The sequence below is a fragment of the Populus alba genome, chromosome 9 (assembly GCF_005239225.2).
Source record: "Populus alba chromosome 9, ASM523922v2, whole genome shotgun sequence".
NCBI classification, from domain to species: Eukaryota; Viridiplantae; Streptophyta; class Magnoliopsida; order Malpighiales; family Salicaceae; genus Populus; species Populus alba.
The window spans coordinates 10,066,349-10,079,724 of NC_133292.1; the positions used below are offsets into that span (position 1 = coordinate 10,066,349).

At 34.6% G+C, this 13,376-nt stretch overlaps 2 protein-coding genes across 2 annotated transcripts; both read right to left on the reverse strand.

Annotated features, from left to right (window-relative positions):
- Window positions 1-1,635: 1,635 nt before the first annotated feature.
- On the reverse strand, window positions 1,636-6,874 carry LOC118058946 (DNA replication licensing factor MCM4). Its single transcript, XM_035071753.2, has 17 exons — window positions 6,140-6,874; window positions 5,894-6,022; window positions 5,711-5,792; window positions 5,394-5,526; window positions 5,233-5,304; window positions 4,996-5,124; window positions 4,795-4,908; window positions 4,463-4,675; window positions 4,257-4,355; window positions 3,717-3,877; window positions 3,395-3,491; window positions 3,161-3,322; window positions 2,668-2,748; window positions 2,493-2,571; window positions 2,270-2,406; window positions 2,130-2,183; window positions 1,636-2,047 (listed from the first exon to the last, which is right to left on the reverse strand). The coding sequence occupies exons 1-17, from the start codon at window positions 6,804-6,806 to the stop codon at window positions 1,973-1,975; spliced, it is 2,484 nt and encodes an 827-aa protein (XP_034927644.1). The 5' UTR covers window positions 6,807-6,874; the 3' UTR covers window positions 1,636-1,972.
- Window positions 6,875-10,390: 3,516 nt separating this feature from the next.
- LOC118058947 (protein SHORT INTERNODES) lies at window positions 10,391-12,291 on the reverse strand. The gene is made up of 2 exons (XM_035071754.1): window positions 11,266-12,291; window positions 10,391-10,997 (listed from the first exon to the last, which is right to left on the reverse strand). The coding sequence occupies exons 1-2, from the start codon at window positions 11,519-11,521 to the stop codon at window positions 10,636-10,638; spliced, it is 618 nt and encodes a 205-aa protein (XP_034927645.1). The 5' UTR covers window positions 11,522-12,291; the 3' UTR covers window positions 10,391-10,635.
- Between the last annotated feature and the right edge of the window lie 1,085 nt (window positions 12,292-13,376).

Below are 13,376 nucleotides of genomic sequence, written 5' to 3' on the forward strand. Positions count from 1 at the left end.
GTTTATTAAGTAGAAACTGATATGATATATGAAATGATTAAAGAATAATAAAATTTTAAAAAAATTTATAAATTATTTCAAATAAAATAAATAGTAATTAAAAAATAAAAATCAAATATGAAAAATAATTTTTTTAAAAAAATAATGAAATTAAAAAATATATATATATATATATATATAATTACATAAATGATTTCAAATAAAATAAAAATAAGAATCAAATCTATTATGTAAGAAAAATTGTTAAAAAATAACAAAACAAAAACAAATAAATAAAAAATAATAAGGATTAAAATTGGAAAAAAAAACTAAAACAATCATTTAAAATAAAATATATAACAATTAAAAAATTGATAATAAAATTTGATATATTTAACAAGTAATATGGTATTTTTTATTTTTTTATAATTTCTGAAAAGTGTATTTTATTCAAAATAAAAAAAAAATATTTTTAAAAAAATTAAGCTAAATTCTTGTGAAAATATTTTTTATTAACTAATTTCTATAATAAAAAAATATAATTTTTTTTAAAAGAGTTTTAAGAAAACCACTTTTCATTGTATTTCACCTGTCTTTTGTTTTCCAGTAAGAAAATCTTATTTTAGGAAATTTCCTCGCAGTTTCGTCCTAAAGAACACACATGTTTCATCTACTTGTCCAGCACATGTGGATTTCGAAATTATTTTTAAACAATGCTAGCTATTCAGAATCGTTAATTATCACTTTGTTAACACACGTGTAACTTCAAAGACAAACCAGCTTTTAGCGTGCGTTCAAAGATGTGAGAAATTCAGGTGGTGTTTTATAAAAAAAGTATTTTTTTTTTTTATAGTTTTGATATTTTGAAAAATATATATATTATTTTATATATTTTAAAGTAAAAATAATATTTAAAAAAACACTGCTACATATTTTCAAACACTATTTTAACAGTTTTTGTGGTTATAATTTGTAAAAATATATTAAAAAAATATAAATTATAGCTTTTAAAAAAAAAATTATAATGAGATGTATACAAATTTAATTTTCATAAAGAAAAAAAATTTAGTGATACATAAAAATTTAATGTATATTAATTAATTAAATATTTTTAAAACTATAATTATAACAAATTATAATTTCACTCGGAACTATCACAATACCAAACCAATCCTTACCATGGCTATGTAAGTTGCAAACCACCAGCATTGAAGTGGTGGATCACACGAGTCTAGCCATGAAAATGTTATTTGGGAAAATACAGCTCAAGTTTTTACTATGTATATCTTTATTTTATTTTTTGCATTTTTATTACAAGATTTTTTTATTTTGTTCGGGAGAGGACACAGGCTGCTCAAAACCCGTAACTGTAGGAGAAGAGAGGAAAGCTGTGTCATCATGTTATTTAATTCGAGAAAGGACAGAGCGATTAGCTCCAGTCATGGATCTAGTGGACAATAACTTCGTTAAATTTGTTATTTATTAGTGTTCTTTTTAATTATTAAATTGTAAAATTGGATCAAGATCAAGCAGCCTGGCGCATGCATGAGGTCCATTTCGTAACCCTACATCTATATCAACAAAGACGAGGATTATGCCAGCTATTAAATTTAGACAGTGAGAACGGGTCACACAGCCCAAAAAACAAGAAACCCTTCAAAAACATCATGAAGATTAGAACACGGAGCAATCGCGTCCATCGAATTACCAGAGTTGAAGAATCAATATATCATTAAGATATGGTGTCATAAACTACGTGGTTGACTAACCACTCAATAGTAAAAATTATCAAAAGCATCTACAAGGCTACAAGCATCCTGCATTCTACTACTTTCCTAGTGATGCTGGCAACTTCCAAATAAACACCACGACTGGCCAAATATGCGGGACAATCCCATCAATAATGAAGCTGCAAAACTGATTTCTCTTCTCAGTGTTTTAGCTGTATCATTTAGTTGTGTCAATCAGACGAAGTCTGGTTCCTCCACTCGTACTATACCCTCTTCACACTGTCACCATGGAGAACCACAAATCCCTCACTTGCCAGTGTTGCAACTGCATTTCTCAGCTGAAATACAGGGGGGGAAAACATGGGAGGGTCAACAATTTTCATTTTTGCAGGGCTGGGGGCAAGAGAGAGAGATTCTTACATCATGGAGGTGAACTTCAGCGAAAGAGCTCTGCTTCTTTAGCTCATCCAGCAACTGAATTATTGATTATGGTTATGCAAGTGTTAGCTATGGTTGAGATAAAATAACAATTTAAAGATGCATACAGCATACTTGCATACCTCTAACAAGCGCGTTGAGGGCCCTTCGAGCTGCATCTTCTCCGTAATTATGCTGCGAGCAGCTGATGCAAGATTCTCTCTTCTCATCCTTTCGCTAGCTGAAACTCCAGTAGTAATGAGATCCATGTCAATAGTTCCTGTAGAAAAGAGAAGACATCATTAGAATGTTTCTGGCTAGGAAAATGAAGTTAGGAATCAAGGGGTCAAGCTAATAGAGAATTACCAGTAGAGTGATCTGTTGCTGATTGTTGCATTGCAACTTCCAGGAGCCGAAAGGCCTCGATCACATCATGCTTCTCAACCTGCAAGTACCAACACCCGACAAGTTCATACAAGTTCATAAATTCTATTCGAGATGAAACCACTTTTCCAGTGATATCCATAAAGGAAATACTAACCAATTCTGAGAAACGTATCCGAGCCAGAGCTTCACTAAGGCGTATCAGACTTTCCAGCTGCCTAGGTGTTGCTGTAATGACCTGTTAACATTTAAAATCAAGGAACATACAGAAACAATTTAAGAAATATGTACAAGTTAGAGACAAGGGCATAATTTAAAAAAGAAAAACATTTTTTATTGAAAAAAATTATCAAAGCAACTGTATGAGAAGCAGTTAAAGAGGAAGAAAATTTGACCAAATTAAAAAAGAACATATAAATGCAGTAATAAAAGGATCAAGAAATCTGGTTTAGTTGGGAATCTACTGAACTCTGTTCTCCAGGAAAGATTTTAATGCTATGTGAGTCAATTAATAATGTGTAGCGACCTACTTGTAAGAAATTAGAGCACTTGGAGAAATGACCAGGTAAGATCATACTACAAGGCCTAAGGTAGCGTTAATTCAGTTACACAAATTATTGAAGGATTAGAGGATAGAGTTAAGAGCAGACCTTTTTGCTACTGCCAGGGAAATTTCCTCTCCTCCTCATCTCAACATATCCCCGAGTCAACTCTTCAGCAGCTTCATCAGATAACTGTGGTTGAATATACTTTCGAGCATAGCTCACATATGCAGTTAATGTAGCAATGTCTAACACATCATGCACTGCACTCTGCAAGCAGAACAAATTTTCAGAGAATTGAAGACAGCTTCAAGTAACAAGGATTGCTACAATTCACCATACCTCAGGATTCTCAAAGTGCAAAGAAACTATATGCTTGGCAAGGTGCCTGTCTGTTTGTTCATCAGCCTTGTCAAGAATTAAGTATATCAAATCAAACCTGAGAAAGCATCCACAATCAGTCATTCTAGCAACAGAAAGTACTTAATAGCATCAAATATCTTTCAGCAATTAGTACTTTAACACGGGCAATACCGACATATAACAGCTAAAACTAAGACATTTGGAAAAAAAACATTAAAAATGTATAATAATATTATAGAAAATTCCATTGCGCAAAAGCAAGTCCATAGTCACATACATCTCAAAACTGCTAATTCCTTACCTGGACAACAATGTGGGAGGAAGGTGTATGTTGTCAATCACAGACAGTCGAGGATTATAGCGTGAACCAATAGGATTTGCACAAGCCAATACTGAAGTTCTGGCATTGAGCGAAGCAATAATTCCAGCCTTTGCGATGGAGACAGTTTGCTGTTCCATCACCTGCAATAATTGAAGCAAGATTAGAAACTTTCATCACAAAAAAATTGCAGGACATAAAATTCTGAGTAGATAATATGCTAGAAAGTCAAATGCAAAGAGTATGTTTAAGTGATGATTTTCTATTCTATTCTTCTGCCAAAAAATATCCATATTTACCTGGATATTTTATGGAGAAAGGAAATCCCTCTCTCAGTCATAAGCATTAAACTCTGAAGAATGACACATAACAAAACCTAAAAAAAACATACGAGACAGGAATAAAAATGTACTTGTTATTGTTCCCTGTTGCCAACATTTTTGCAGAGGTCTGTGTTTGTTATTTAACAGCAAACTTCTTTCATATGACCGAAAAATCTGGAGAAAGGAAAACATGACCAACCTCATGTAACATGCTTCTTGCATTTTCAGACATCTTGTCAAATTCATCAATACAGCAGATGCCCCTGTCACTTAAAACAAGTGCTCCACTCTCCAGAACCTACAAGATTACATCATCAATATCAACATCTCACATAAAGGCACATATATTCTAGATCTAGCTGGTTGATTAGAAAATATAAGGATTGTATAAAAAGAGTTTCGTACTGTTTCCCCTGTTTCAGGATCTTTGCTGACATAGGCAGTCAAACCAACAGCAGAGCTTCCCCTTCCACTGGTGTAGATGCCACGGGAAGATAACTTGTGTATGTATTGAAGCAGCTGAGACTTGCTTGTTCCAGGATCACCAACAAGCAGGATATTTATATCACCACGGAAGCTAGCACCAGATGGCAACTTCAAGGCATTCCCTCCAAAGAGCTGCATTTTGAGCAATACATTAACAATTGTTATTGATGTGGATTAAAGAACTGCAAAATTGTACACCATCCATACCAGTAGAGATGTAGAAATGCATCAAGCCAAACTTATACAAGTACCTGGCAAAGAAGACCTCTTTTAACATCATCAAGCTCCCATATATTTGGTGCCAAGGACCTGGTCAGTCTGTCATATATATCAGGCAGTCTCGACAGCTTTTTCAATTGCTCTATCTGCAATTGCAAGACGAGAATGTGATCTTGGCTGAAAAAAACATAAAAGACTTTTTTCCAGTAAAGAAAAAAGCAATATTAACACACCTTCGCTTCATCAAAATGGAAATCTTCCTCAATCCTACGTGAAGCATTACCATTATCAACTTCCATGGGATCCTCTGCCAACATTCTTGACTTGTCAGTTTTCTTTATATGAAGACAGTCTACATAAGTCTGCAATGAAAAGAAATAGTTTAATGGCATTAGGATCTCACCATCCCTAGAGAGCTTGAAGAGGCCTCGACCCATTTAATGGGAAAAAAGGAAAAAGAAAGCACATACCTTGAATAATGATTTAACAGTTCGCTGTGTTGGCCCAACTCTCACACTCATGGCCCTATAAATCCCAGTAACCTATTCAAAGAAAGAAAAGCGTGAGAAACATAGAACTTTCAGGAATTTCTTTCCTTCTAGTCAGACAATATCATGCGTTCTGGTCTCACCTCAATTCTATCACCTGGCTTTCCAGCATCCACCAACTTGTCATGCATCAACAAGCTCACTGTGTGAGGTGTTCCTCCATCGGGGATTTCATCCGGTGTCTCCTGGAGTCTCACAATCTGCTTATCGGCAAACCTGGTGTTTGGAGTTAGAACAGTTAATTAAAATACGTCAATTTTGCGAGACAATAGTTCTCACTCCTTGTTGGGAAAAATATTTCAAATGCTTAATCTAATAACTAGTGATAATGCGCTTTAATCCTTGAAAGTAAAGCAAGTTTCGAACTCTCAGATAAGCAAAACAACTAAAATGAAATTACCTGCACCGGTTGTGAACTAGTGCCATGGAATTCTTAGCTAGACATTCTTGCTTTAAACATGCTGTAGGTTCACTTATACGTCCTGATAACATTCGGAAACATTCAACAAACAATCAAAAACTCATTGAAAACAATGAACAAATTACACAATTGACCCAACTAGCAACAGCTCACTACGATTACCTCTGTCCACAACAACTGGGTCAGATAAGTACCCACACACAATGCATTTAAATACCGCTTCCCTAATCTCAGGTATGATTGAACTGCATCGAATAATCATTCCCTTCAACGACAACATCTTCTCAATATCTAACCAAAAAATTCCACCAAAACTCAATCAAAATCCTCAAAAAAAACCCCGCAATCAAAATAAAACAAAACCACTAATATTCAATAAAAGCACAAAAGAAAAAAGAGATGAATTACCAGAAGGGTTGAGATTTCGCATAGTTGTGGAACTCTTGAGATTAAAAATCCTGACTTGCACATGTTTTTCAAACAATGGCTGAATCAAACTAACAATGTCCATCAAAACAATATCGAAAATAGCCAAAACCTCGAGGGGATACCGAACCATTTTCCCATACAGTTCAACATCATAATCAAACACATCATGTGCGTCCACATCAAGCCACTCTCCTTCCATCTCCAACACCTCATGTATCCCTTTCATATACTTTCCTTCCTCGTAAATCTCACTCCCTTGACTCTGCCCGTCCCTAAAATGCTTCAAGAACATCTGAATTGCAGCCTTCACATCCTGCACACTGATATTCGTCCCCCAAACAAACGTCGGTGTGGCCTCATCGATGTCATCTCCGGCATCGGATGAGAGTGGGGGGCCGCCATCGGATGATGGGGTTGAAACGTGATGACGCGTGCGGTTGGGGGTTGTGGTTGGGGTTGATTCTGAAGTGGCGAAGCGTGATTGGTTGGTTGGCGGGGTGTTGTAAGGTAGAGGTGTGGTGGACCGGCGTCTGCGCCGGGTTCTTGTGGCCGGAGAAGAGTATGTGTTGCCGATTGGACTCGATGCAAATTCATCGGGTGATGAGGGGCCATTGTTGTTGCGGCCTGGAGAGGAGTCGGAAGCCATTGATGCAGAGAGAGGATTTTTTTCTGTCGAGGAAATGGGTTTGGAGGGAAAGATTTGGTGGTTTCTTTTTGTGTGGGGGGGTTGATTTGGCGGGAGACGGGTCTTGTTTTCGCGCCAGATTTATCGTGGGCTTGATGGGTTTTATTAAGGGTAAAACTGGGAGGCCCAATTATAAGCGATGGTCAGGTTTTGTGAGGGTTTGTTTCTGTCTATTGGGCCTATAATTGAAATAAAAGGCTCAGTATGAGAATTCCAGTCGATTTTACGAAATTACCACCTATTTTTCTTTATATACATTTTCATTGAGCATAACTAACTTCCCAGTTTTATTTGTGTTTACATGTAATATGATTTGCAACAAGATGATTAAGGTATAATTAAAAGCAGGCTGGTAGAGAAAACGCTTAATTAAGAAACATCTTTCCAACAATCTTTCTGCAGGGAATAACAAGTGATCATAAATAACAAGATTAAGAGGCCAAATATATATCTTAACATTGTCTTATCAAAATGATCAAAAATATTTTAAAAAATTAATTTAATATTTTTTCTTCCTACATATAACCGGATACAGTTTCAAACATAGAAACAAATAACATTCTTTTGAGTTCTACAAAACTTCAGTATCCGGTAAAGATTTCTTATATACGTTCAGACTAACATACATCGAGCACTATGTATAGAAAAAGACAGGCAAACTAAATACATTCATGTTGATTTGAAAGGCATCGATCGACACTGAAATGTATAAAAGAAGGTTGACCATTAGCTTGTTCTTGCCACTTAAACGTGCTTTAACTCGAGATAATGATGGCAAGCTGCCGAATATCGCTGTTCATCTGCATCTACAAACAGCAGCCGAGATGCTAACTAAGGCCAACATTTTTCTTTTTTCTTAGTTTCCTTTTCTTTCTTTTTTACCTTTATATACATAGAAAACAAAAGCTGCCGGTTCAATGAATATATAAATTGAACAACACCATAAAAGTTGGCTAGCTGCTCATCAGATAAATAAACCAACTATTTATTCAGAAGATGGCTCTGTCACATAACTAGATTGAGAGACAACTAGAACCTGCTTCCCTATTCTTTGCTCTGAAGAAAGCGGACAACAAAAACAAGAAATAGATGGCTGGATGCATGATGTTGTTACCGCAGATTAATCTCTATACTAAAATATATGATGGTTGATGTACAGAATCGAAGATTGCCTGCCATGAAACGCACACTATTACGTTCAAAATTGCATCCAGATACCAGTACTAAGCCAATTTTACCATGAAATGTGCACTGGTAAAACCTGCATGGTCTTCGAAATACCAAGAAAAACACTTCAAGAAAAAATTGCAAGTACAGTTTAATCTGTTTCGATCTTCTTCTTCTTTTTGTTTTTTGCAAGTCTGCTTCTGTCATGTTTGCAAGCGTCCAGGTTAATTACTCCTGCAACTTCATCTGCAAAGAAAGATAAAAATCTACCACTTACCTCTTATCTATTGCTATGACTGCTACGTATACTGTTAGGTTGAAATGATAGAAAAATATCATCCTTTCATGTGGGGATATTATTTTGTGTGATTGCATACTGATCTTCAGGTTTAGTATACTAAAAGTTGTTGAATATGTTATTTAAAAAAACTGACGATTTTTGAAAGAATTTTGAGTTCTAAAATAATAGCTGTTGAATTTGATAAACATAGGCATAGAATAGCATCCATTAATTTATGCACCTTGAGAACACAGGCATAGAATAGCACAAAATGAGGATATTACGTATTGGATTCATGGGTATAAAAATTAGATGAGGGGGTTTCTTATGATGCTTAAAAATACAATAAAACAATGTTTAAATTTAATTTAATTAATTTTACTAGTTTATTGGCTGTTTGTGTAGCTGTATCCAATCATGATCTTGGTATTTCATGCGTATATATATGTAAATGATTTTTTATTTGTTTTATCAACAATCACATGCATTATATATGTTTTACAAAGATATCGTACGTGTAGCATTTAATTAAGCCAAAGCATCAAATTAAGCACACCCTTTTTCTTTTCTCATGAATACTTACTTTTTATTACAGGCATTACTTTTTTCGACGACTTAATAAATCATAGAAAGAGTATGATATGAACAAAGCAAGACTTATGTAATTTCCTCCGTACACGGTCTGATTTCTTAATGAAATATGATTTTGCTTCAATAATAATAATAATAATAACCTAGCTACTGCCCCAACAAGAAAAAATGCACCGCAGGACACATGCATTCCCATCCCAGATGATGCCTGGCGAAAAAGAGGTTCTTTATATATTTGCACCACAATATTAGTAATGAAAAAGATGTCCCATCTTCTACTTCTCAATTAATAAAATAAAAGGCCGGTGCATAATTTTTTTAGCTGATCATCGCGAATAAGATCTCTTATTTGAGAAAAAGAAAAAGGGCTAAAGAACAACATATTCTCCCTGGGAACGGTTATGATATATTTCTCAGGGCACGCAGGTCATGATCATAATTAAAGGCTGTTACCATAATCTAATGCGTAAAAACATCATTGGATCGAGCCACCTCATATGTCTTTTGTCCCATACAAATTGCTGGATGTCTTCCATGAGAAGTCATTTGTTTACACGCAGAAGATTTTAAAAAAACTTCCTTTCCCATGACTATATCGGGAAAACCATTTACAGACCCTTTCTGGGCGAGAATCCACTTATGAACTTCTTAGAAAGGTTTATTCCAGGCACAGCATCTACACTATAAATAGAGCTAGCCATTCATGACTTTTGTACCGTGGTTCTTTTTCCAAGTACAAATTAAAGGATATATTCGAGTTGTTGTGTCACTGAGAGTATCAATCTTTTCGTATAGTTAAGTGTATGATTGTTTAGCTAGCTAAACATGAGCTTATGTAGTGCTTTCATATAGAAGGCATCATCTCCAAAATCTCCCAAATTAAAGATGCCTACCTAATCGTTTTTTGGTTTAATAAGTATATATCAAGCCTTAGGGTTTAGCTTACGCTTTAGTGATAGTGTGATTCTGATTCCCTCCTCCTCCTCCAAAAAAATGGAAAGAAAGAAAAAAACATTGCAATTAATATACATAATATAGATAACTATGCCAATGAAATAAGCATTTTTCCTTCTTTCTGCTGTTTGTAATTGTTATTCAAGAAAAAAAATAAAAGCAGATGACAAGCACTATTGTGTTTTATTTTGCTTAGTTTATGTTTCATGTGGATATGTGTAGGTTTTCCTGAATATTTTGGGTCTGATGCCCATGCATTGGTGACACAACTATAATATATATATATAAGCCTGTAGAACTTATCTTAATTTAAATCTTTGTAGCCTCTCTAAACATACAAAGAAGCAGACATAGTCCAGCTTGAGGCCGGCAAAGAAACGGATAAACTGGAAAAAGTAGCTTCGAAGTTCATAAACAACTGAAGGAGATCGAAGACATTAAACCTGGACTCAGAAGATAATAAAATAATTAATAAAGAAATGAACAAGGAGACAAACTGAAAAACCAATCTGCAGTAGCATGCCACATTTAAAATATTTAATACAAGGCCATTTAATTGAACGTTAAATTATATATATATATATATTAAGATTAGAAAAAAGAACAAAGATCTCCTGTTATTCATTTCTATTTCAATGGATACTCACAAGAACAACCTTGACCGTGAATATCTAGCGATTTATGGTAACAGAAGAGGAAGATTCAATTGATGATTGGCAAAAAGCTGGGCTCTTTTAACATTTTCACTCCTTTCCTTCTTCTTCTTTTTGATAGCTACGCAAATTAAACTGATGAGCCCTAAGATTTTGGGTGTAGGAAAAGTTGCTTGTCGGACATAAAAGCATTAAGGGGAAAAGGAAACGAAGGACGAGCAAGACATTCTGCAGCACCAGAAGTTGAAGCTAAAGTGGTAGTAGCAGGAGTTAGGGCACCTGCATTTGTGAGATTAGGCTCTTGAAGTTGTCTGCAAGAGCTTTCACCAAAGTCATAACGATTTTCAGGGCCTTGATCATAGAGAATACCCTTGAAAACATGACCTCCTATATTCACCCTTGTTTGATATGCAACTTGATCAACCGCTTCATCAATGGAGCTCACTCGAAAGCAACGAAATGTGGCAGTAGAGTTCACTTCAGCGGGAAAATTCTCGATTTCTAAACCTAAAAGAGATAAAATATATGCCATTAAAAATCTTCAAAATAAGCAAATCATGAAAACAAAAATAAACTTCGTGATGAAAGATAAGGAGAGTGATCTATACGGATATGCTCATCACAATTACACCCTTGACAGTATAAAGAGTGCTACTTAGATGCTAGGGTTGCTGAGTTTATCTCATTCGTATCAAGCAATAGATATGGTTTTCTTGAGTTTTTAATTACTTCACGATCTCAAATAGTGATAGATCTACAAGTAAAGGAACAGTACCTGAGGAGGGATTTTCTCTGAGCCTTTTAGGGTTGTGTCCTTGAAGCTGGTGTTGTTGAACAGGAGAAAGATCTTGAGCTCTCTGTCGCCGTCTATAAGCGGGAACCCAAGTGCTCTTGACGTGTGTTTGACAATGAAAACCTTTACTCTTACAACAAGTTCTGCATCTCATGTAAAAACAGTCTCTCTTAGCTTGGTTTCCACAGTCTTGACACCTTGAGCCCCCCAAACATCCAGCTGGTCTCATCATCATCATTTCTCATCACAAAAAAAGAAGGCCACTGTTCCTCACTGTTGATTTCCCTTCTTTTAGGTTCCCCCTTGTTCTTGTTCAACCTTTCAATAGCGGCCACTCTACTTCAACAAAGGGTTTTCTTAAGAAAGGTGGTTTTTGATGGTGGTATAATGGATACTTTGTTTTTAGTTTTGGGTTGGTGGGGTCAGATCGTTTGGCTTCTTATTCAGTTTCAATGATCATGATTCATGAGAATGGTAGGATTCTTCAGCTTTTGCAGATATTTATAAACTACTTAAACTAGTACTCCATAAGAATTGTTCTTGTTTTTTGTAAATTAAGTACTCGTCCATGAAGGAGCTACCACTAGAGAATGCTACCCGCCATAAAACCATCGATCATCGGCACTTCAAGTATTCGAAATCAATGCTTCATTTTACCGGCGCCCAGTGAGCTAGCTAGCACTAAAAAGCAAATAAAGAATAGATATAGTACTGCAACTAACTGAATAAACAAACATGTAGGGCAAACAATAAACAAAAGAAACAAAGAACTTGACCCCGTTATTTTAAATCCCGGGGTTAACTAGACCTGAATTGATCGCAGTGGTACTGGGGGCTGGCTAGCTATATATGAACAAATTAATACTTCCAAATTGTGGGGCGTGCTTGTTTGAATGTCAAAATGTAATGGAACTTTCTTTGTGGCCGTGATCGGGATGGTAAATGTAATGGATTTGGCACTTCTTCTTTGGAGTGGCTATAGACATAGACATAGATGATCATTATGAAAACAGTTGCTAGGGATTTGATGATTCAACGTTTGAGCATCTCCAAAAACAACATCTATAGTGTTCAAAAGAGCTGACTCCAGACAGTTGACAGCACTATATATCACTTATTTGTCCTCGCACTTCAAAAGAACTGTGACCCCCCTTCCTGCCTGTTTAGAGGTTGAGTCTTGTAGGGTTACTTTTAGGGTAGTCGAAGTTTTATATATATATTAAGATAATATTTATTTTATTTTTAATATCAATATATTAAAAAAAAAACAATCAAGAAATATAAAAAAATAACGAGACACTGCTGCGTCAAACGAGCACTTAAATCGAGCGTCTCTCCACGTCTTCTTGTACTTTCTCTACGGAATATGTTTATTGCCACTCAATTGATGCCTAAGACGTGATTCCTTTTATAGTATTTACCCAGGCTTCTATAAATGTTCATACACTTAATCATACATAGCACCTCGTTGATTAGACATTGAGTGCTCGCCATTTTAAATTAATTCCGAAAGCTAGAAAAGAATTTAGTATTGTGAACGTATTTAGTTTAATGAAATAAAATGAAAATTATAAAAATAATTATTAATATTAATTAAATATCAACACTAGAAGTTGATAAGCAGTTAGATATTTGATATTGTCGAATGTGGTGTTATTTAAATTTTTATTTTATTTAATTATATAGAAATAAAAAATAAATTTATTTCATGAATGTAATAGTTAAAATTATGTGGAAAAAATGTAATGTTGTTAACATAATTTTTTTAATTTATTATTTTTCAGCCAAAAATATATATTTCTTTAAATATGTTGTTTCTTTGATAAAAACTATAAGTTATTGAAAGCAGTATCCAAAATAATTCAAATATATATTTCTTCTTGTACTTTCTTTTTTTTTTATCACCGAAAGTGGCTCTAATGACAGGAAAATTGAGGTCCAGTTTTAAGGAGCCAAAAACCCATATTTTAACTATTTTTTCAAATATATATATATATATATATATATCATGGAAATTTTGTCTTCGTAGCTAGATTAATAGCTTTGTGGTTAGGTAATTTTTAAGATTATTACAGGGAATAAATTTATTATTA